The 21491-nt window shown below is 53.7% G+C and overlaps 1 protein-coding gene across 7 annotated transcripts in view; it reads right to left on the bottom strand.

Moving 5' to 3' along the window:
- Window positions 1–11748: 11748 nt before the first annotated feature.
- Window positions 11749–21491, bottom strand: part of TTC7B (tetratricopeptide repeat domain 7B) — a 239921-nt gene continuing 230178 nt past the window's right edge. For all 7 annotated transcript variants that reach the window (XM_060170014.1, XM_060170084.1, XM_060170174.1 and 4 more), the window contains one exon: window positions 11749–12721. In XM_060170014.1, coding sequence (XP_060025997.1) covers window positions 12500–12721 — 222 coding nt within the window. In that variant the 3' untranslated portion in view covers window positions 11749–12499. The remainder of the gene's footprint in view (window positions 12722–21491) is intronic.

The following is a 21491-nucleotide window of genomic DNA, read 5'->3' as shown; positions in this document are numbered from 1 at the left end:
AGGAGAAGGAAGGGGAAGGGAAAAAAAAAGTGTGCCTTGGTTAATCCTTCCAACTGTCCAGGAAACATCCCCCCATTTTATAGATGAGGAAACTGAGGGTCATTATGTATTTTGCCCACAGCACAGCAGGGCGGTGGCGTTTCCCCTAGACCTGCCGGATCCAAGCCCGGACTCTTTCCCGGTCCCCTCTGTCACTCCTTCTGGCTTCAGGTGCAGGGCCCGAATTGTACAATACACTTTTCTCTGTCCTTGGACTGTGTGCCTGGTGTTGTTGAGCAGAGCTCCTGGCTCACCTGCCATCCGTCCTCCTGAGGCAAGTTATGAACAGCTGTGCAGGAGGCCCCGTCCTGATGGGGTCCCTGGGCAGGGGCAGAGCCTGGACCCCACAGGACTGAGGACCAGAAGGAGGTGGCAGGGGAAAGGGCACTGGGAGCTATAGGCTCGACTCCACCCTGGTCAGCTGAGCAGCTGCACGCAGGTTGGGGAAGCTGAGTCTCCTGCATGCATCGCACTGTCCCTTCTGCCCCTCACCACCGGAGGGGCTCCTGGGGCTGTGGCTGGGGAGAGGCAGCTTGGTAGGCCCATTACCCGTGGCCTCACCAATGGCCAAACCCTTCACTGCCCGTGCTTGCTCAGGGACAGAGAGAACCACCCTTCCTTCCAGAGAACTCAGTGGAAAGAGCTTGGGGGACAGACGGCCCAGGCTTCAAATCCTGCCCCCAGCTGCTCACCAGCTATGTGACCCCGCATACGTTTCTTAACCTTTTCAAAGCCTTGGCCTTTTCACGTGTGATGGGGCATCTACTAGTCTGCGCAGGCTGCCACGACAAAGTACCACAGACCGGGGGCTTAAACAACAGACATTTGTTTTCTTACAGGTCTGGAGCTGGCAGTCCAAGATCACGGTGTCGGCAGAGGTGGTTTCCTCCGAGGCCTCTCTCCTTGGCTTGTAGACGGCCGCCTTCTCCCCGGGTCCTCACATGGTCATCCCTCTGTGCGTGCCTGAGTCCTAATCTCCTCTTCTTGTCTCCCAATCTCCCCCAGTCTTATTGGATCAGTGTCCACGCATATGACCTCATATAAGTTTTCCATTCCTTTAAAGCCCTTGTCTCTAAATACAGTTGCATTCTGAGGTACTGGGGGTTAGGACTTCAACGTGTGCATTTGGAGGGGTACAACTCCATCCATAATAAGGTGTAATATGAGTAGCAGTCTCCTTGGTTTGGTGTGAGGGTTATTCATCATGGAATGAAGCCAGCAGGCCTGGGCACCACAGCCCAGCCAGGGTCTTCATACATCATATCCATAACCCTCACAGCCTGGGGGGAGCACAGGCCTGCGCCCCCAGGAAATGGGGGGTGCTAGGGCTCAGTGCCTGGTCTGGCTGCACCCTTGGCCGGAGCCCAGCCTTCTCAAGCCTGCCCTGTCCACTCCACCACAGAAAAGGGCAGATGTGCACTGTTTCCAAGAGCCGTCCATACTCTCAGCCCCGCGAGCACAGCCCAGCCCTAGAGTGAGCAGGACAAGGTAGCAGTGCACTCCGCTTCCCAGATGGGAAAACCGAGGCACGGAGAAGCCACGCAGGGCACTGTAGCAGGGGGTGGAGGTGCACTGGGGCCGTGGGCCTGGCATAGGGAGCAGCGATGATGAGGAGGTAGCTGCCTGGCTGTGCCCTGTGCTCCCAGAAGTGGGAGAGAGGAGGTGGGCCTGGCCTGAGCGAGGGAAGGATCCCCGTGGCCCCAGACCGCGGCCTCTGCCCCGGGCCCTGCCCGGCCGAGCCTCCACTTCCTGAGCCGGTAGCCAGGACAGGCTGGGCTGCTGAAACCCTTCCTAAAAAGGAATCGGGCTGTGGTGGCCCAGGTTATTTTTAGACAATTGTGTTGAAAAATTCCCAAAGTACATGTGGCATTTCTTCAGGAACAAAAAAGAGAGAGGGTAAGTGGACTCCCCCTCTTTCGGGAGGGTCCTCATACCACCAGGGCCCTGCAGCTGCCCAGCCTGGAGTTAGGTGCTCGGGCCCTTGGGCCAAGGCAGGGCTCACCTCGGCCCCTCTTCATCCTGGGCTTTCAGGGGGTCTGGGGCACACACGATCACCCCAAATTACAGGTGGGAAGACGTAAGCCATGTGGTCTTTGTCCCCATTTTCAGTCTTCACTTAAAAAAAACAGCTTTTACAAAATAAACTTTACTGGAGTATAGCTGGTACAGCAAAGTGAATCAGTTATACATATACATATATCCACTCTTTTGTAGATTCTTTCCTTGTATAGGCCATTACAGGGTATTGAGAAGAGTTCCCTGTGCTGTATCTATTTTATATGGAGCAGTGTGTATATGTCAATCCCAATCTCCCAATTTATCCCTCCTCCCCCCCACACCCCGGCTTTCCTCCCCGGTAACCATAAGTTTGTTTTCTACATCTGTGACTCTATTTTTGTTTTAAAAAACCAGCTTTATTGGGGTATAATTGACAAATGATAAACTGTACATATGTAAAGAGTACAATTTGGTATGACCTAGGTTTAAACTCATGAAGCCAGCACCACAGTGCAGGCAGTGAACAGACCCATAATCCCCCAAACTTGCCTTATCCTCTTTGTAACCCCACCCACCTGACCCCCTCCACCCTCCTCAGTTCCCTCCTGCTCCCGGGAACCACGAGTCTGCTTTCTGTAACTGATTTGTTTTCATTTTCTAGAATTTTCTGTAAATGGAATCATACAGTCTGCTCTCTTTTTTCGACTGGCTCCTTGAACTCATCATCATTGCGTTGAAATCCATCCATGTTGTTGTGTGTATCAATAGTCCATTCCTTTTTTTTTTAATTGGAGTATAGTTGCTTTACAATGTTGTGTTAGTTTCTGCTGTATAGTAAAGTGAATCAGCTATGCATATACATATATCCCCTCTTTTTTTGGATTTCCTTCCCACTTAGGTCACCACAGAGCGCTGAGTAGAGTTCCCTGTGCTATACAGTGATTCTCATTAGTTATCTATTTTATTGCCAGGACTATCCCATTATGTGAACGGACCACAATTTGTTTCTCCAATCATCTGTTGATGGCTATTTGAGCTGTTCCCAGTTTTTGGCTATTATGAATAAAGCAAGTCTTTGTGTGGACAGATATTTCCTTTAGGGTGAATACACAGGAGAGGAATTCCTGGGTAACTCGATGTTTAACTTTTTAAGAAACCGACAGGCCGTTTTCCCAGGTGGCTGCACCATGTTACATTCCCACCAGCAATACCCAAGGCCTCCAGTATCTCCACATTCATGCCAACACTTGTTATTGTCTGTCTTTTTGATCATAGACACCCTAGTGGGTGTGAAGTGGTATCTCACTGTGGTTTTGATTTGCATTTCCCTCATGACTAATGATGTTGACTGTCTTTTCTTGTGCTTGTTGGCCCAAATCGCACTTCCTTCTTAAATAAACTTTTAATTTGGGGATAGTTTTAGATTTGCTGAAAAGTTGCAAAGATAACATAGATACGCAGATATCCCCTCACCCAGTTTCTACTAATATTACTCCCTTCTGTTATCTGGTATATGTGTCGCAACTAAGAAACCAGCATTGGTATATTGCTATTAAACTTTATTTAGATGTCACCAATCCATCACACCCGTGTCCCTTCCCTGTGCCTGGATCCCCACACCACGTGATATTGTCATGTCTCCATAGGCTTCTCCAGCTCGGGTCAGTTTTCTAGAATTTCCTTGACAGTTTTGAGGAGTATTGTCAGGTATTTTGTAGAAAGTTCCTCAGTTTGAGTTTTTCTGGTGTTTTCTCATGACTGGGTTTTGGGGAAGAAGCCCACAGGGGTGAAGAGCCTTCTCATCCCATCCTATCAGGGTACATGCCGTCCACATGACTAACCACTGGTGATGTCGACCTGATCTCTAGGTTTCTCCTGCCAGGTTTCTCCACGGTAGTGTTATTAGTTTTCCTCTTTCCAAACTCTACTCCTCAGAAAGGAGCTGCTAATTCCAGCCCACACTTGAGTGTTTAAGCTTCTCAAGCCTCACTTTGCTTTGAGCATCTTCTATGCCAGGCGCTTCACACTGATACTTCCCTTAATCCCCAGCCCTTCCACTGTCCCACAGGGAGAGGGTCCAATTATCCCTAAACTCGGCAATGTTTAAAGTTACAAAGGATCAGGGATCATTCATTCAAACTCTTTCCTACCCTTTTAACAGACGAGGAAACCGAGGCCCAGAGAGGGAGGTGACTCACTTATGATCACACTACAATCAGAAGTGGTCTTGGGGCACTGGATAGGGCAGAGGTCTGGAAGGATGTCCTGGCCCAGAGTAGACATCTATTGGTAGATGAGTTGGGCATATGATGATTGAATGATAAGGACTTCTGTTTGTGATAAGGTTTCTCTGAGGACAATGCAGACAGCCATGCAGGACACCTGTGCCTCCCAGGTACCGGCACAAACCAGGGAAGCAAGAATGGGTGATGTCAAAGGGCAGACCACCCCACACTACCCTGATGTGAGCCTGGAATGCCCCCCAAGCTGGCCACACAACAGAAAGGCTGGATTCGGGGTTTCAGCTGGCTACGCACAGCCTGCCGAGTGGTCAGGGTCCCCATAGTGAGCAGACACAGTCACAGCCTACGGTGTGAGTATAAACTGGTAGGGTGATTTGTTCATACGTATCAAGGGCATTAAAAGTGTTAATGGTTTTCGCCCTGGTTCCCACAGGGAGGCCACGGATGGACCATGGAATCAGATGGATCCTGGATGGAATACAGCTTATGCTCTCCCATGAGTCACTTTATCACCCTGAGTCTCCGTTTTCCCATCTATAAAATGAGGGTAGATTTGAGAAATGCTTTTTTTTTTTTTTTTTTTGATGAAATTAGTGGTGTTAAAGTGTGCGTCAATCCACAATCAGGGTGGATTGGTTAGCGATATTGTACGGGTACCTCTAATGCGCCCAGTAACCTCTACCCCTCCTGGAGCACCTAGGACCAAACCTCCATCTAATTCTGTGTCCAGATGCCTTTGAGGATTTTGTTGCCTGATCAGACCAGAAGGGAAGCTGAATCCTGCCATCAGAATCCTGATGCATCTGCCCTAGCGGACTTTTCATGGGAGAGCTTCTCAGTGCCTGAGATGCCAGAGACTGGGAGCCCCACCCGGCCCAGACCGGGTACCTGCTTTGGCACCTGCTTCCTGATGGTACCCTCTGTCTACGCCTCACATGCATTGGGGCACCAGCTGGCAAGGTGAGCTTGTGAGGGAGGAGCCGATAGCCCTCTGTGCTGCTAGCGATTGGTCTCCACACAGAGCGGTCAGACAGCATCTAGCAACTAGAGCCACCCACGTGGGCTCTGTTCAGTTTATAGACCACCTCATGGAACCGTGAGGGTTAAGTGAGACAGTCCACAGAAAGTGTGTAGCGTGGTTCCTGCACAAACTAACATTCCTCCTAGAAGTCTATCCTAAGATAGATAATCAGAGATGCTGGAGAAAATGTGTGTGTGAGGGGCTAAGAGTGTGGATTCTGGAGTCTGGTGACCTGGGTTTGAAGCTACCACGGAATCACCCAACCGTGGGCAAGTTTCTTCATCTTCTGAAGAAAGCTTCATCCCGCAGCTGTACCAGTATCTGTAGTAATAGCATCCAGCTCACAGAGCTGTCATAAGGGTTAGATGAATTCATGCATCTTTTAGTTGTACGTAGATCTTTTAGAACAGTACTTGGTACACAGTAAGTGCTCAATCAATGTGAGCTAGCATTAATTATTCCGTTGTATGTGGTGTGACAGGGTAAGACCCCTTAAATGGCTGATAATAAGGGCCAGGGTTAGATAATAATAATAAGGGTTAAATGTTTGACAGGGCATCCATGTGATGGAAGGTTAGGCTGTCTTTAATTGTTCATGGAGTTTAATGACAAGGGGAAGATTAAGTGAAATGGTGTATAAAGTGTTACATAGAGTATGATTTTACTTTATTAAAAATATACACTCTACAAATGAACTTATTTACAAAACAGAAACAGACTTATGGTTACCAAAGGGGAAAGGTGGGGGGAGGAGGGATAAATTAGGAGGTTGGGATTAACATATACACACTACTATATATAAAATGGATAATCAACAAGGACCTACTGTACAGCACAGGGAACTCTACTCAAAACTCTGTAATAACCTATATGGGAAAAGGATCTGAAAAAGAATAGATATATGTATATCTATAACTGAATCACTTTGCTGTACACCTGAAACTAACACAACATTGTAAAGCAACTATACTCCAATATAAAATGAAAATTAAAAAAATAAAATGCAGTTATCATTCAAAAATATATATACTCATAGGAAATTGCTGGAAGACAATAGGCCAGAATGATGAGAAAGTTAACACTAGATGGTAGAATTTAATGACCTTTACCTTTGTATTCCTGAAACTGTGTGTGGTGGGAGTGGTCAGCAGAAAAATGCGCCCGCCACCCATAAGATGTCCACGCCTGTGAATTTTTCACCTTGCAGAGCAAAAGGAACTTTGCAGAAGTGATTATGTTAAGGATATTGAGATGGGGAGGTGATCCTGGATTATGCACTTGGGCCCAAAGTAATCATAAGGTCCTAACCTGGGAAAGAGGGTGGTGGAAGTCAGGGTTGCAGCAGGTGCTATGATGAGGAAGATCAAAGGTCAGCACGATTCACTGATGGTTTTGAGGATGGAGGAAGGTGCTGCAAACCAAGGGATGTGGGCAGCCTCTAGAAGCTGGAAACAGCAAGGAACGGATTCTCCCCTCAAGCCCCCAGAAGGAACACATCCCTGCCAACACTTTGACTTTTGCCCCTTAAGACCCATTGCAGACCTCTGACTTCAAAATTCTAAGAGAATAAACGTGTGTTAAGCCACTAAGTGGCCATTGACTACGGCAGCAATAGGAAACTAACACAATGAGCATGTATTTTATAATCACACACACACAGAGAGAGAGAGAGAGAGAGAGAAAGCTGCTTGTTATTTTTAAAAAGGCAGAGTTATGGGTGAAGCAATTTCATTTCCACAGAAAGCCACGTGCACCTGCCAGGGCAGACAGGAGCTGCCCAGGTTCAAGATGTTAAATACGAGAAAATGAAGTTTGTAAAAATTCTTCAGGAAGTTGAAAGCCTGAAGATTCAAAATACTGTGCTGAAAAGTCGTGTGGTTTTTAAGTTCCATCTGATTGCTTAATGAATTTTATTGTTTTTAAGACCACGATTGGCTAAATGAAAATATTTGTAAAAACTAAATTAGTAACTTTTGACCAACCATGTTAAAAAAAAAACAACAAAACCTTGAGAGGATTTAAAGTGGGCCACATCGTTTCAGTTTAGAGAATGCTTTTTCATCTTCTGACAATAGTCAGATTGTCAGTTCCTTGCTGACAATTAGAGGAAGGGCCCCCTTTTGCACACTGCCGGGCCCAGGCATCTAGAGTAAAAAGTGGCAGAACCACAGGCTTCTTGGCCATGGTTTTCCCTCAGGAAGTCTGTACATGATCCTCTTTTAGGCAGAGAACCCCAGACTCCTACCTTTCTCCATGGTGGGGGGCCTTCCCATCACTCAGTGTCACTGCCTCACAGAAGTGTCCCCTGGCCACCCCATCTAAAGTAGCCATCCACCCATTACGTAAAACTTGCTCCCAGCACTGCCATCTATCCAGTAATTATTTATTTACTGCTCTGTTTGCTGTCTGTCTCCCCAGTCCCCACCTAGACTGTGACCACCTAAGGCCACAGGAGGTGCTCAGAACCTGGTAGCTAACAAAGGGGGATCCGGGGGGGGGGGTCCACCTTCCTGGCAGCTGTACCTTCCCGGGTGCTGCTGAGGGGCAGTGGGGCTGGGGGCTGGGGCTGAAGCTCAGGCTGGAATCCCCTCCTTCCCACCATGGCCTTGGGGGTGCTGCATGGGAGGGCCAGGCTGGGCTCTCACCGGAGAGTAACGATAAGCACAGTGGTGGTGAAAGTCATGTTAACACGGGTACCATCAATGGAGCACATGTGCCTGTCGAGCGCTGTGCTTATGTTACACACACTCTGAATCTTTGCAGTGATCTTGTTCTGCCCATTTGACAGATGAGGAAGCTGAGGCTCAGGACGAGTGACGGCTCCCCCGTCCCCCCCACCACAAGGTTCCTCAGAGAATGAGCAACCAGGCCCAGATTCAAAGCCTGGCTGGCCGGCCCCACGGCCTGAGCCCTTGGACACAGGCCCTGCTTCAGGCAGCTGCAGACGTGAGCTTCATGGCGCGTGTGGGCTGGCTCTCCCCCTCTCCTGGACCCGGGGGCCAAGGAGGCAAAGGTGAGGGAGGCCACCAGCTGCACCCCTGCTGTCCTGGCGCTGTGGGCAGGAGGCCCCCGGCCCAGGCGTCTCATCTCCTCCTCCAAGCAGAGAGGGAATGAAGTGCAGTGGGAATCGCCATGTGGTTGCAAATAGTTCTGTGTGGGAAGAGGGAGGAGGGAGCGGCCTGTCTCCCCAGGGACTCGCCTCACTCCAGGCAGGGGAGAAAGAGGGGCGTCCCTGCAGCGTACCCGGGGCCCAGGCCCCGTGCTTCATCGAGGCTGTATTAACAGGCCCAACGGCGGTGTGAGGGGAAATGTCACCCCTACGTTGAGACAGGAGCAGGAGGCCCTTCTCCACTGGCGGTGACGTGACCGGGCAGAGCTGGGATTCCAGCCAGATCTGTGTGACCCACAGCCCAGTGGTCACCAGGAAAGCCTATTGTCCTCAGGGGGCCAGGGGTCAACCAGTAGAAGACGGGGGAGGCAGGGAGGGCCCTGGAGGCTCTGGGTGGCCCAGCTGGAGCTGCTGCTCCAGGCGGACGGGAAGAAGGCACCCCACGACCTGCCTGCCACCCCCCGTAGCCAGCGTCACTCTGGGCCTGAGAATCCAGGAGGGGTCCAGCGGCAGCCTGGCTCCCAGGCCCCTCGCGGTGGCCCCACGGGGTGGCCCCTTCCTGGCACCGCATACCCGCTACAGCTGCCTGCTGACTCATGTCTCAGCTGGGAGGGCAGGCTGGCAGGGGGGCCTGTCCCCAGAGAGGGACAGTGACTCAGGGTCATCCCCCGGCAGGCACAGAGCTGGAATGGGTCCCCCAGGGTATGGCCTTGGCGGGGCGGGGTGGGGGTGGGGGTCTCGGCCTGGCCCCCAAAGACCCTCTGGAGGAGCCCCTGCCTGCCTGAGACATTTGCAGGATGTCCTTTTCCTGGTCCCATCTGGCCGTGGAGTGGGAGGAGGCAGCAGGAAATGAGCTGACCTCGAGTGGGAGGAAGGCTGGTGGCAGTTCTGAGGGTCAGTCTCCTAGGGACAGCCATCCGCTTGTGTGTGTGTGTTGGGGGGGAGGGGGCTGGGGTCCTCACAGCCTGGCATGGTCTGCCCACTGCCCGTCTGCCCCCGGACAGGACTTGAGCACGGCCTCAGGAGCTTGTGGTCCCCTGTGTGGATGCTTCCAGAGCAGGCGGGAGGGAGAGGAACCAGAGGAGGCCTGAGCGGGCTAGCGCCAATTCTACAACTCACTTGGTGCCCCCAGTTGGACATGAGAGGTAGAGGGGGTGGGGGGAGGGGGAGAGGGCAGGAAGGAGTTAGGTGGAGGTGAAGGAGGAGGCACTGTGCCGCCTTAGGCTCCCTGTGGGAGAGGCTGGGAGGGCGTGGAAGAGGGACACGGCAGGGCACGGAGTGGCTGGCTCTGCCTCAGAACCCCCTCTGCTGCCCCCAAGCCTTCAGCCGAGCCTGCCATCTTACCCCGTGCTGGCGATGCCGGGGGAGCTGAGGAGGGGCCGCTGGGCTGGGGCCACGGCTGAGGTGGGAGTGAGAGGCTGCCCGACATGCCCAGAGCAGACAGGGTGGAGGGCGAAGATCTCCAGAGTGTGTGAGATGGGTGCCTGGCTAAGGGCAGGACTTCCGGGGGGCAGATGGGATGGGGCATCCAAGGATGGTCATGTGACCACAGAGGAGCTCGGAGTGACCATCCGGAGGACTCTGGGGGCTGTTCCATGCGGTCACAGACAGGGACACGCACAGGCCCTCTCTTGGGCCATGAACAGGTAAGGGGTCCAGGGGAAGGAGGCCTTGGGTCCCACCTGGGGAGATCCTGAGCTCACAGCCCTCCCTGGTCCTGAGAGTGAACCTGGGACCTGGCCCAGGCCCCAACCTGGCCCTGTCCCCAAGACCCTTCCCCGCTGCTGGTGGTGGGGAGGAGGGCTGGCTCCCTTTAAAGAAGGGCATCCCCTCTCCCCTCACTTCTTCGTCCTCCCCTCCCTGGCCCACCCGCCCTCCCATTCCCTTCCAACTGGGGGGGGGGGAGCTGGAGCTTTCGTGTTCCAGCCATGACCCTGGGACCCAGTCTCTCTACCTTCTCACTCTTTTCCTGAGTTGGCATCATTCTCAGGCAGGCCATCCCACATGGTGCCAAATGGCCACCCCCATCCCCAGGCTGGCGTCCTATCAGGATGTCAAACCCAGTAGAAAGAGGTTTTTTCTAATATTTCCATAACACAAGTGCTAGAGGGGCCTCCCATTGGCCAAGTTTGGGCCACATGTCTAAACCTGAACCAGTCACTAAGCTTGGGGGCTGTAGAGTTCTGGACGAAAAGGCCGGGCCCATGTGTTCATCCTTGAGCCATACGGGTGGAGACTGGGTTCTCCCAAGGGAGATGGAACACTACGGAGGGGACAGATGGTGGACAGGCAGACAGCAGCCGTCACCAGCGCCCCTGCGCAGGCTGACGTGCGCAGGACTTTCCAAGGCAAGGCCCTGGCACACAGCCAGCCTGGCAGAGAGTGGCTGGTATGATACCTAGACTATTATCCTTGGGTGGCCCTGGCCTCCTGCCTTCCCGGTCCTGACCTGAGAGGGTCTCTTCCCGCAGTGCTGCACAGGACGGCAGGCTGGCCCTGATCCTCCAGCCAGGGCTAGCTGCTGCCCCTCTGAGCACCTGTCCTTTCCTGCCAGTGTCTCACGTTGCAAATTCCATGACTTATGACCACCCGCAGCTCCAGGTGCTGCCTGGCAGGGCCAGTGCTAAAGTTGGGATGCCTACCTGCTCTGCCTACAGTGAGCTCCTGCCTTCAGTCTCTCTCCAGACATCAGCAGCCCCCTCACCTGCCTGCCTAGTGAGTCACGGAGGTTGTGCCTAGCTTAGGGGGAGGGGGATCGAGACTTAGCGTGCCTACGATCAGAGCTCAGGCTCTGCACACGTCCCTGGGTCCTGGCAGGGTGGGGTCACCCCACGGCTCAGCCACGCAGCTCTGGGGGATTAGAGAGGCCTGCTCAAGTCCTCTCTGGTTCTTCATCTTTACTATTCACTCTGTTGGGCTGAGTCTCTGACTTCACATCTGGCCCCCAAACCTCTACATGCCCTCTCCTCACGGTGGCAGGACGGCTACTGCAGTTCCAGCCTCACCTCTCAAGTTTAGGTCCCTCAGGAGAGTGAGACTCTTTCCTTGCAGCTCCCACTCTCATTGGACCATTTCAGGTCACACGCTCATTCCCCATCCTCCGTAGAAGTGAATGCTAGATGTTAACTGGCCAGGCCTCAGTCACATGCTCCAATCCCAGGCAACATGGGGAGAGCTGGGAAAGGTGAATTCCCACACTAAAATCAGGGCTGGACCTCCTAGTTCCAAGGGCTGACCTATCCAGGGCGGCCCCCAGGCGCCGAAAGCTCCCCACCCCAGAAACTGAGTCTTAACCTCTCTCGGGTCTGTGGGCTTTCACGAACAACACAAGCCATGGGTCCATTTAAAAATCATTTTATTATTAACTTCATCTTTCCATTTAGCCAAGTGTCTGTCATGTATAAGGAATGTCGGTAAATATTCCATTTGAAGCTTCTTTGTACATATTTCCATCGATAAATAAACTCTGAATTCACATAAAAAAGTTAAACTTAAATAACTCATATTTCCTTCTCTTGTAACAGGCCTATATTGGTAAAATATAAATATTCTTGGACTCAGGCTTTGTTCTAAGTGAGGGCAGTAATTTATCACATGGTACAATTACTGACAACAAAACTAAGAAATTGTCGGCTGGTGTCCTGGCTTGGACGAGTACTGAGGCGGAAAACAGAAAATTCACATTTGGTTTCTGGGCCAAGGGTAGGGCAGGAGTGGTGATGGTGGGGAGAGAACAGTTTTCTTTAGAGCTCTGATAAAAATAATCTGTTCTGCCACTGAATTTTAACTTTGAATATATTCTTCTACATTTGCAGATTAATTCCATGATCATTTTACTTAAAACTTAGATGTCAGCTAACAAAATATGGCACATGATCCATTTTGAACAACGTCAGTAGATTCAGAAACTATCATTGGGCTGGCGAAAACGACAACAGAAATGCACGTAGAGAGCGACGATCAGGGGTTGGTTTGTTTAGTCCACTGTGGTCAATCGCACATTCATCCAGGGCCTTCGTGCGCACACTCGACCCTCAGCGCCCAGGCGGGGCCCCCTTGGCCTGGGCAGCAGTGAGGCTGGGGCGCTGCTCAGAGCACGCGGGGGATGATGGTGAAGGGCACCGCGGGGCTGCTGGCCTCCAGCTCCAAGGCCGTCAGGAAGCACTCAGTGGCCGCCGCGTCGTTGCCCTGAGCTTGCAGGACCTCACCCAGTCCGTTCCAAACCTCGTGGGCCGTGGAGTTCACCTGCACCGCGTCCCGGAGGATCTTCTCGGCCAGACTGTAGCGGCCCAGCTGATGGAGGATCAGGGCCTGCAGAGACAGACAGACAGTCAGAGAGACTACCACTCTGCACTCCTATCTGTCCTTGAGTTTCGGCACGTTCCTTGGAGGGAGGCATGCATCTCCATTGGGCTGGCGCAACGTAAGTTCAAGTTCTTCCTGCACTTGGGGCTAAGAGTCAAAAGAATCGCTCGAACCATGAACTGTATGAAGTTACCGATGTTCAGCCATTTTTTTTTTTTTTTAACGGTATGCGGGCCTCTCACTGCTGTGGCCTCTGCCGTTGCGGAGCACAGGCTCCGGACGTGCAGGCTCAGAGGCCATGGCTCACGGGCCCAGCCGCTCCACAGCATGTGGGATCTTCCCGAACCGGGGCACGAACCCGCGTCCCCTGCATCGGCAGGCGGACTCTCAACCACTGCGCCACCAGGGAAGCCCTCAAAGCGTTTTTTATAGCCCCGGAAATCTTTGGCTAAATGGAATCTTACTGCTCACACTCACACATTATGGGTATAAACAGACAAAAAGGAACTGCTGGGGGTAGGACAAGGGGGGGGGCAGAGTCCCCAGTGGGCTCCCCAGAGGCCCTGTACAGGCTCAGTGGAACCAGCTGGACAACCATTTGGAGAGTCTTCCTTTAGGACAAATTTCCCCAAAGTGGCGTTACTGGGTCAGAGGATAAGACTCTTTAGGGTTCTCCAAATACTGTGCAAATGATATCCCCAAAGGGTGGCGTCACGCTTTTAGCCATCTACAGAGTTGCAGTGGTCCGTCCCCCGCCCCACCCCCGCTATCATTACTCTTTATTTTTACTAATTTTGTAAGTGCAGATTGTCCCCTCCTTGTCAAAACCTGCATTTCTTTCATAACAATTGAGGTTAAATATTCCATATTTCCCACGCCCGTTAGAAGACGTGCATCTGTTACCGTAATTGTCTAAAGTCTGTTTTTGACTTTTGAGTGTTTTTTTTCTTCTGTGAACAGAAGTTTTTAGTTTTTTAAGTTGAATTTGTTGATCTTTGGTTATTTACTGATGGATTGATTGTCACTTCAAAGCTTAGGCAGTTATCCTTTCAAAGAACTGACATGCCTTGGATTCCATTTGTTGTGATCTGACTCCCCCGCCCCCGCCCCCCCTCCCGCCCCCCCCCCGTAGTTGTCCACCTTCCCCAGCAGATAGGAAACCTCAGTGGGTCTCCTCTACGTGGCTGGACACAAACTAGCTACTTCCCCCCTCCCCTCATTCCTGTGAGGCACTGCCTTTGTCACACAGTGAATTACTGCAAGAGATGCGGGGCGGGGGGGCTTCTTAAATTTTCCGATGAGCTACACCACCTTCCTTTCACATAAGCACCGTGCTGTTTGGATTTCCTTATTCCACATTAGGATTGAACAGGTGGGATTAGAGCCTTTCCTCATCGCTCTTCGCTTTCAGTGTATTTATTGACAATCTTGCCCTGTACTAGTCCAGATGAATTTTAAAAATCACTTTGTGTCTTCCCTTTGGGAGTTGAATTGTACTTGCATGAAAGCTCTAAAAGTGTGGAGAAGCCTAACATCCTTACAGTGTTTTGTCTTCCTGCCCAAGAATGTGGCCTGACTCACCGGTCCTTCAAATCTCGGCCCTGTACTTTCTTTCTGTGCCTCACGTGTGGCAGGGGTGAGTCCTCCCTGGTTTCCTCAAAGCTGTACTTCACCGGCGGGCAAGGGGCAGACCCAGGCAGTGCAGGGGCATGACGTGCAGCCTGGGCCAGGTGGGCCCACTCCAAAGGGCTCTGGCCTCCAAGATGAGCTCTTAGACGGGGTAGGAGGTGCTCTCAGCAGGCGGTGTCCAGCACCTGAGGGCTGTCCGGCTGACCTTGCCCCGGGCTTGTGGCCCTGGGGGTGGTGTCTGAGAGCCAGAAAAGCAGCCTGTCTTCCCGGAGTCGCCTGCACCTATGAGCAGCTGGCAGGGGAGCCATGAGGCCAACCCCGGAGGAGCTTGCGGTCAGCGGGGCCTGGGAGACCCACGGCCCCAGCACAGGGTGTGACGCCTCGTCTCTGGGAGGGGAGCCAGCCCGGGGAGGCTCCCTGAGTGAGGAGGTAGAGGAGGCCTCAGGCCAACAGAGGCTGCAGACTTTAAGGTCAGGTCCAGCCTCTCTAAAAGGCAAACTGCATACGTGTCCTTTCTTATTAACATCTAGATACGCTGTAACAATGTCCACCCTGGAGTCCCTGGGTACGAGTAGGTCCTGGACTGGATCTGCCAGAGCTGGGGGCTCCGGGGTGGTGGCCAGGGCCAGGCAGGAGGGTGTTCCAAGCTTCGGAACAAAAGAGGTGGCAGAAGCCAGTGCTCGCAATTAGGATTTTACTGGTTTCTGGAATTTGCTCTCCTCAGACTGCAAGGCCTTCCCGTTCTGCAGTGAGCACTGCTGGGTTTCGGCTGCCTTCCTAGGCTGGTCAGGGTCAGGTTCGCTGGGACTACCGTGAAAGCCCCCTGTTTGCACATGAGGCCACCGCACGGAAGCACTTCCCGCGTCCACAGGGTTTTCTCCTCATGGCTCCCTCCCCAGAGCACCGACTCCCTACCCACCCAGGAGGGGATAAGGGAACAAGGGTGGACGTTCAGTGTGGACCCGGGCTTCCTGGCAGGATGAATAGTAATAATAAGAGCGGCAGCGAGTGCTAACAGTGTTTATAGCACACCAGGCCCTGCTCCAAGTGCTTAGTTCACCTGGGGACTCCAGAGCAATTTCACACAGGCGTGGCCAGGACACAGAAGCACCTGCGTGCAAGGCCTGCTTTTATTGCTGCGGAGAAAGAGCCCACAGTTGAGGTGGAAAACATGCTCACGCACTGGGTCCTCCTACCCCCATTTTGCAGGTGAGTATGCCAGGGTGCCTAGAGGCTCCGGGTCTCTTGCCCTGGGACAAGCTGCTTACTGCAGAGCCGGGCCAGAACCTGCATCTCCCAACTCTTCAGGCCTCCCTGAAGGCCATTCGGGTGTGGAGTGCACGGTGGGGTGGGGAGTAACCGCATCCCTCTCCCAGGTGGCGCCCCCACTACTCCAGCCCTCCGCCCTCCGTTAGAGAAAACCTGACAGCTGACACCTGCACTTCCCAACCTCGAAGGTCAGGTGGAAAGAACGGGAGGCCACTTGCCCAGGACGTGAGGGCTATGCCTCCTTTCTTCCAGGGGAGGTTATCAGCCCCAACTCCTGCTAGAACATTCTGATTTAGCCAACAGAGAGATGAGAGGAGGGAGGAGGGTCTGGGTAATGGCAGCAAACACAGGCATTTAAAGGTTACAGAAGGAGTCCCGTCGCGTTCCTTCAAGGCAAGACTTTCTCAATGCATCAAATTATTGAACACACACGTTTTCTGAGCGGCTCTACCAGGCAGGGAGGCACAGATTGCGTGTTTGGCAAATGGTGATGGGGACAAGGCACCTGGTAAGCCACAAAAAGGCATGCTTGGTTAATTGGTGCAGGTGGAGAATATAACTTAGGTCCCACTGGCTCTGCTGCGGTAGAAGCAGCCTCATGCTGTTTCCTTTCTGTACCCGGAGTTCTGTCTCCCCGTCGGGCACTATGCCGGACGCTTGAACTTGGCTTTGGCTCGTCTCCTATTTCCTCCACTTTAGATATAAGGAGACAGGCTCGGAAAGGCCAAGTGTCTTGCCCAAGGTCACAGGGCACACGAGTATGGAGCTTGCAGGCCAGCCCAGGTCTTCCTGAGGCCAAAGCCCCGTTCTCCCCACCTTGGCTTCTCATCCGCTCGCTGCTGCCTCTGTCACTTTAAGAGACAAGGCCGGTGCCCCTCAGGCACTAACCCAGTTACATCTGAGCAACAGTAAACGGGCACCTGCCATGCTGTCTCTCCCTTCCACTTTCTCTGACCACTGACGGCCGGCTCTGTCGCTCCTTCCCGCGGTTACAATGGGGAGGTGGCTCCTCTCCAGGGCACAGCTTTTCTCCTATTTTTCTGCTGTTTGGGAGCATCCTGTATATTCACTCAAGGACCGGAAGGCTCCTTGCCTCCCTTTGGTGGCCCACAGGCTGGCTGTGACCTTGAGGCTTGGGGTGGCTGCAGCCGCCAAAGGACTGGGGCTGCTGTTAGCCGGGAGGCAGACCAATGAGATGTGGAGACCCAGGAGGACCAGGGCCTTGGTCCAGCAAGGCCCGGAGGTCACTGCTCTCAGCAGCAATGACCTGCCCCTACTCTGCTGGAGTGGGGATGAGAACCCCAGTCCTTTTGCTGGGAATTTTGTTTAGAAAGTGGCAGGCTGCTGAATCTACCCTATCTTGGGGGCTCTAGGGTACACGGCAGCGGCAAGTGTACCCCCCAAAATGCCTGCAGGAACCAGCCCCTGGGCTAATCTGACCCGTCGCCCTCAGTGCTGGGCAGCTAAGGGCCGTTGTGAGTCTCTAGTGTTCTCGTGGGCTTGGAAATTTCCAGCCCATTCCTGGACTTATATTCCGAATGTACGAACAGGCTACCATTTCCAGATGACCTTGAAGCTTCCTGAGCAATCTGTCTAGTGGAACTAATTCCTAAAGCTGGAGCAGCTCGGGGAGACATCAGACTTGCTAGGGGCTGCCAGCTCAGGCTTGGCCAGGGAATGAAAAATCGGCCTCTCCCCAGTGCCCCAGTGAGGCAAGAGCAGCTCAGAAATCAGTCACACGAGGAGTCCAACCAGAACAAGCTCCAGCTGGGGTCTGAGTCACTGTACTGGGCCAGCGTTGCCGGCAGGTTGGCCAGAGGTGGGATGGGACCTGGACGGGCCTGGCTGTCAGGACTGACACACCTCCCGAACCCCTCTACGTTGTGAGAGGCCTCCCCTGGCTTTGATGTGCGCTTATGCATTAGGACCCTGCTGTCTTTTTCATCCTTCAGGCCCCCTGCTTCCTCTCTTCTGCAAAGATCAGAGGCCACTGATCTCACCACCAGCTGGGTCTCACCACCAGCTGGGTCCAACTTTCTCCTGGTACAGACCTCTGGGTTCATCCAGGCTGATTTGTCAGCCCAGGTATTTCTGCAGGACATAGCCCCCAGCCCCCGTCCACCTGTCCAACCTTAGTCGTCCCGGCCTGGCCCCCTGCTGCTGGGGCTCTAGTCCATCTGCTTGAAGTGCTGAAGATCCCCATTCCCCCCAAAGCCCAGGCTACACTGCCTACCTTAGGCAGGGCTACCCAGAGGCACACGGCTCCCAGCTCCAGCCCTCAGGCTGGCAGGAGACAGAGATTTCGACGACTGACATATTTCATTACCTTAGTAAGTACCCCCCATCAAAATCACAAAAACTCACTGAGCGATTGCCCAGCCCCCAGCCACGTGCTGGGGACACCGATGTAGGCAAGAAGCAGGCCTGCTTTCAAAGCTGGGGCCTGATGACCATCCTAACACGACCGAGCTATGTGCCAGGCGCTGGGCTATGCCTCGGCCGGCGCGCCCAGGCCCTCACTCACGTCTACGCCTCGGGGCCTCAGCAGGTAATGTTGGCTCCTGCCTAAGGCAGGGCGTAAGTGGCAGAGCTGAGACGTGAACGCTGCCGCCCGTGCTCCTGACACTGGGCCCTCTCCCTTTCTCTTGGAGAGGATGTGCAAACAGGCCTCCACCTTTGCCAGCCCTGCTGTTTCTGGAGACTCTGGAGGTGGGGAGCTGTCTGGGGCTGGCCTTCTGAGAGGACGGGAAGCACTGAGGAGGTAGCTCATTAGTCCCTTTCTCCAGACACAAATGGAGGCAGCTCCCCAAGCTTGTAATTATTATAATCAGGTGTTTTGTACAAATAAGATCTTGGCGATGCACCAAGTTGCAAATAAGGGATTAAATTAAACTTGTTATTTCAAATGAGACAAAACGGACTTGGCTAGTTTGAAGCCAATTAGCATCTTCCTCATTCATGTCTTTCATGCGTGTGTGAAAATAGCTGCTCAAGGACTAAACACCTTGCCCCACACTGAGGGCGCCGTGCAGAAGCCCTGTGCAGGCTCCACTGCTGCAGCCCTGGCTCTGCGGAGACTCTGTCCACGGTCCCGGGAGACCAACAGCCGGGCTGCAGGACAAAAAGCTCCTTGGAGATTTTAGACATCCCTGTGGTGCTCTGCCCAAGTGCCAAGTCAGCCCTTCGCTGGGTTCAAGGGTGTCTCAGACCCCTGCTTGTCCCCCTAGGCGCACAGGTACAGGGAGATAACATCGCCGCAAGATCCCCACCACAGCATGCCTTGCAGAGGGGGAAGGATTTCCCTGGCACCCGTGAGCCAGGGGCCCCATCCTGGATGGGGGCTAATGACCAGATGTGCAGCCTTTCCCAGGGCTTGGCCTGCACCTGAGCTGCTGGGACCGTTCAAGGCAAGCCAGCACCTCCGAGCTTTGGACAAGGATAGTTAAGCCTCCTCCTGGTGGAATTCCCGTTGTCAGGACCCTGGGATTGTGATGGCAGCTAAAGGAAAGCCTGTCTCCCCAGCTTGTTACTCTCGGGGACAATGACAGAGCTGCTGAGCTGGCTGCAGTCTGAGCTGCGGCTGTGCTGGCTGGGGGAGGTGTGTCAGGGGGGTCAAGACACAGGCTGTGCAGGCCCTCGTCACCGCTGGTGGCTCTGGAGTTAGAGGGGCCCACCAGCAGCCGGGGAAAGGTGTGGATCGCTCAGAGACGGCAGAGGGTAGGTCAGGAGCACGGGCTCTAGGCTCCCCCGAACTGGTTTGAATCCTAGCTCCACCACTGACTTGAACAACTTCTTCTGGGTCTCAGGTCTTCTGTCTGTATAATGGGGACAAATACTAAAATACAGGCGAGCAGCAAGGCCTAAATGAGACAGAGTTTGTAAAGTACTCAGTATGATAAACCTTCGGTGAATGGTCCCCATCATCAATATTACGATTATGAGCGCTATCATTCCTCCTAACGATCGCGGGGCAGGGAGGGCTTCCAGGACGCCCACGGTTAGATGCTTCGTCACTGCCAGCCCTGATGCCCTCTGGGCTGGTGCTCACAGAGCAGGGACCATCTGATTTGCCTTTGCTTTTGCAGCACCTAGAGCGGGCCTGGCACAGCTGAGGTTCTAGGTGAATGTCTGTTGAATGGATGGAAGGATGGAAAAGGGGACGGTGTGGATGCTGTGTGATGGTGGGGAGGGGAGAAGTGGGCATGGCCTCTTCTAGTGCTTCTGACTAATGAGCCCCTCAAAGTTCTGGCCTCAGGTCACCCTTGTCCACACTCCCAAGTCAGACCCCGCTCACTCAGAGCCTTCTCCGCCTTCCGGGTACATCAGCACGGTGGCTGAGTGAGGGAGGGGAGCAGCTCCGTGGGAGAAGGTGCCCGGCTCCCGCTGGAGCCCAGGGGCTGCCATGGCCTGCCCTCAGGCTGTTTGCTCACTCACCACAGATCTGACACCGCTCCCCAAGAAAACCCCAGAACCCACCTACAGACTTTCTGGTCCTACACTCTTACAGATGAGGGAACAGAGGGCGAGAGAGGAAAAGAGGCTTGCTCAAGGCCACGGCCCCTGGATGCAGAGTGGGCTCGACCCCTGAAGGTACCAGGAGGAGAGGCCTGGTGGCAAGTACCCAGAGTTTTAGTTTCGGAGCCCAGTGCTTTAACACCACCCTCAACACAGCTGTATGTGCACGGCAGAGTCAGGGCTTTCTGGAAGCCTATCAGGCCCCCAAGAGGGAACAGGGACCCCACACGAGCTCCCACCCTTTCCCAGAGGCCACAGGTCGGCTGGTCTGGGAGTCAGCACCAGCTGAGACATCACATTGGGTGAGAAAACCCAGCGCGCTGCCGTCCCTTCTCTTCAGGTGTTTGCATTTTCTTCCTGAAGATGCAATCCATCAGAGAGAAGCAGGGTGGTAGTGGTGGTGTTCTCAAAACTATTTTTCTTTCAAATCAGAAGACCACGAGGAGACAACCGACTCAGAAAGGCTTTCCTCGGAGCAGCTCTGAATGCCAAGCCCAGGGAGGCCCGCTCTTCTCTGCAAGCATCAAAGGCACTGTTGGTTCTGAGCACGAGCATTTTGTGGGTGCAGCGAGGGGGCAGCCCTGAGCCCCGCCCTGCTTTCCAACAACGCCTTGAAGAGGAACTGAACTCATACTCGGATGGGGTGGGGTTGCAGCTTCTTCACCTGGATTCCAGCAGCTCTGGGTGAGGCCTGGTTTACACTGGGCTCTGTTTTGTGTTTCATTCCTGTTTGCTTTGAGTGCTTAGAAATCGCACTGGCCTGCCAGGGGCCCGAGTGTGTGTATCTTGGCAACTATGGCAGCCACGGAAGCCCCGCCTAACCCGGCCAGGAGTCCCCAGGGAGCCTCATCCTAGGGATCCTGGCTGATGCCGAGGGCGTCTGCAATCCTACCTCCTACAGCCCCTTGCCCGCTGGAGCTCCAGAGCCTTCCATAGGCCGTCAAGAGGGAGTCGAGGATGCTCTGGAAAAGGACCCCTGGGAGTTGGTGGGACTCAGTTTTCCTATCAACAGATCTCAAGTTTTGGGGAGGGGCTGGTTCTTTGCCACTTTACTCAATTTGATCCAGTTTCCCCAAAGGCCAAAGCTAGCCATTCTTGAGAACCATGTACTCATCTGAGCCAGGACACAGCAGGGCATGTGCATGGCTGCTGCAACCATCACCTGGGGGTCTCAGAGTCCCACCTAGCTGCCCCGGTCCTCAGGTGGGGACAGAGCGTTCATGAGGCCATCTGACCTTCAGAGCAACAAAGGGCCGCTGACGTCCTCATGAAGAGGAGGGGCAGTGCTGGCTGAGCGGCTCCCGGGGAAGGGCCAGTTCTGGACAGTGACCTTGAGGATGGTTCCTGACCGGGGTTGGTGGGA

Source organism: Lagenorhynchus albirostris, chromosome 1 (genome assembly GCF_949774975.1).
Source record: "Lagenorhynchus albirostris chromosome 1, mLagAlb1.1, whole genome shotgun sequence".
Lineage (NCBI taxonomy): Eukaryota > Metazoa > Chordata > Mammalia > Artiodactyla > Delphinidae > Lagenorhynchus > Lagenorhynchus albirostris.
This window is presented reverse-complemented; position numbering and strand designations above follow the sequence as displayed.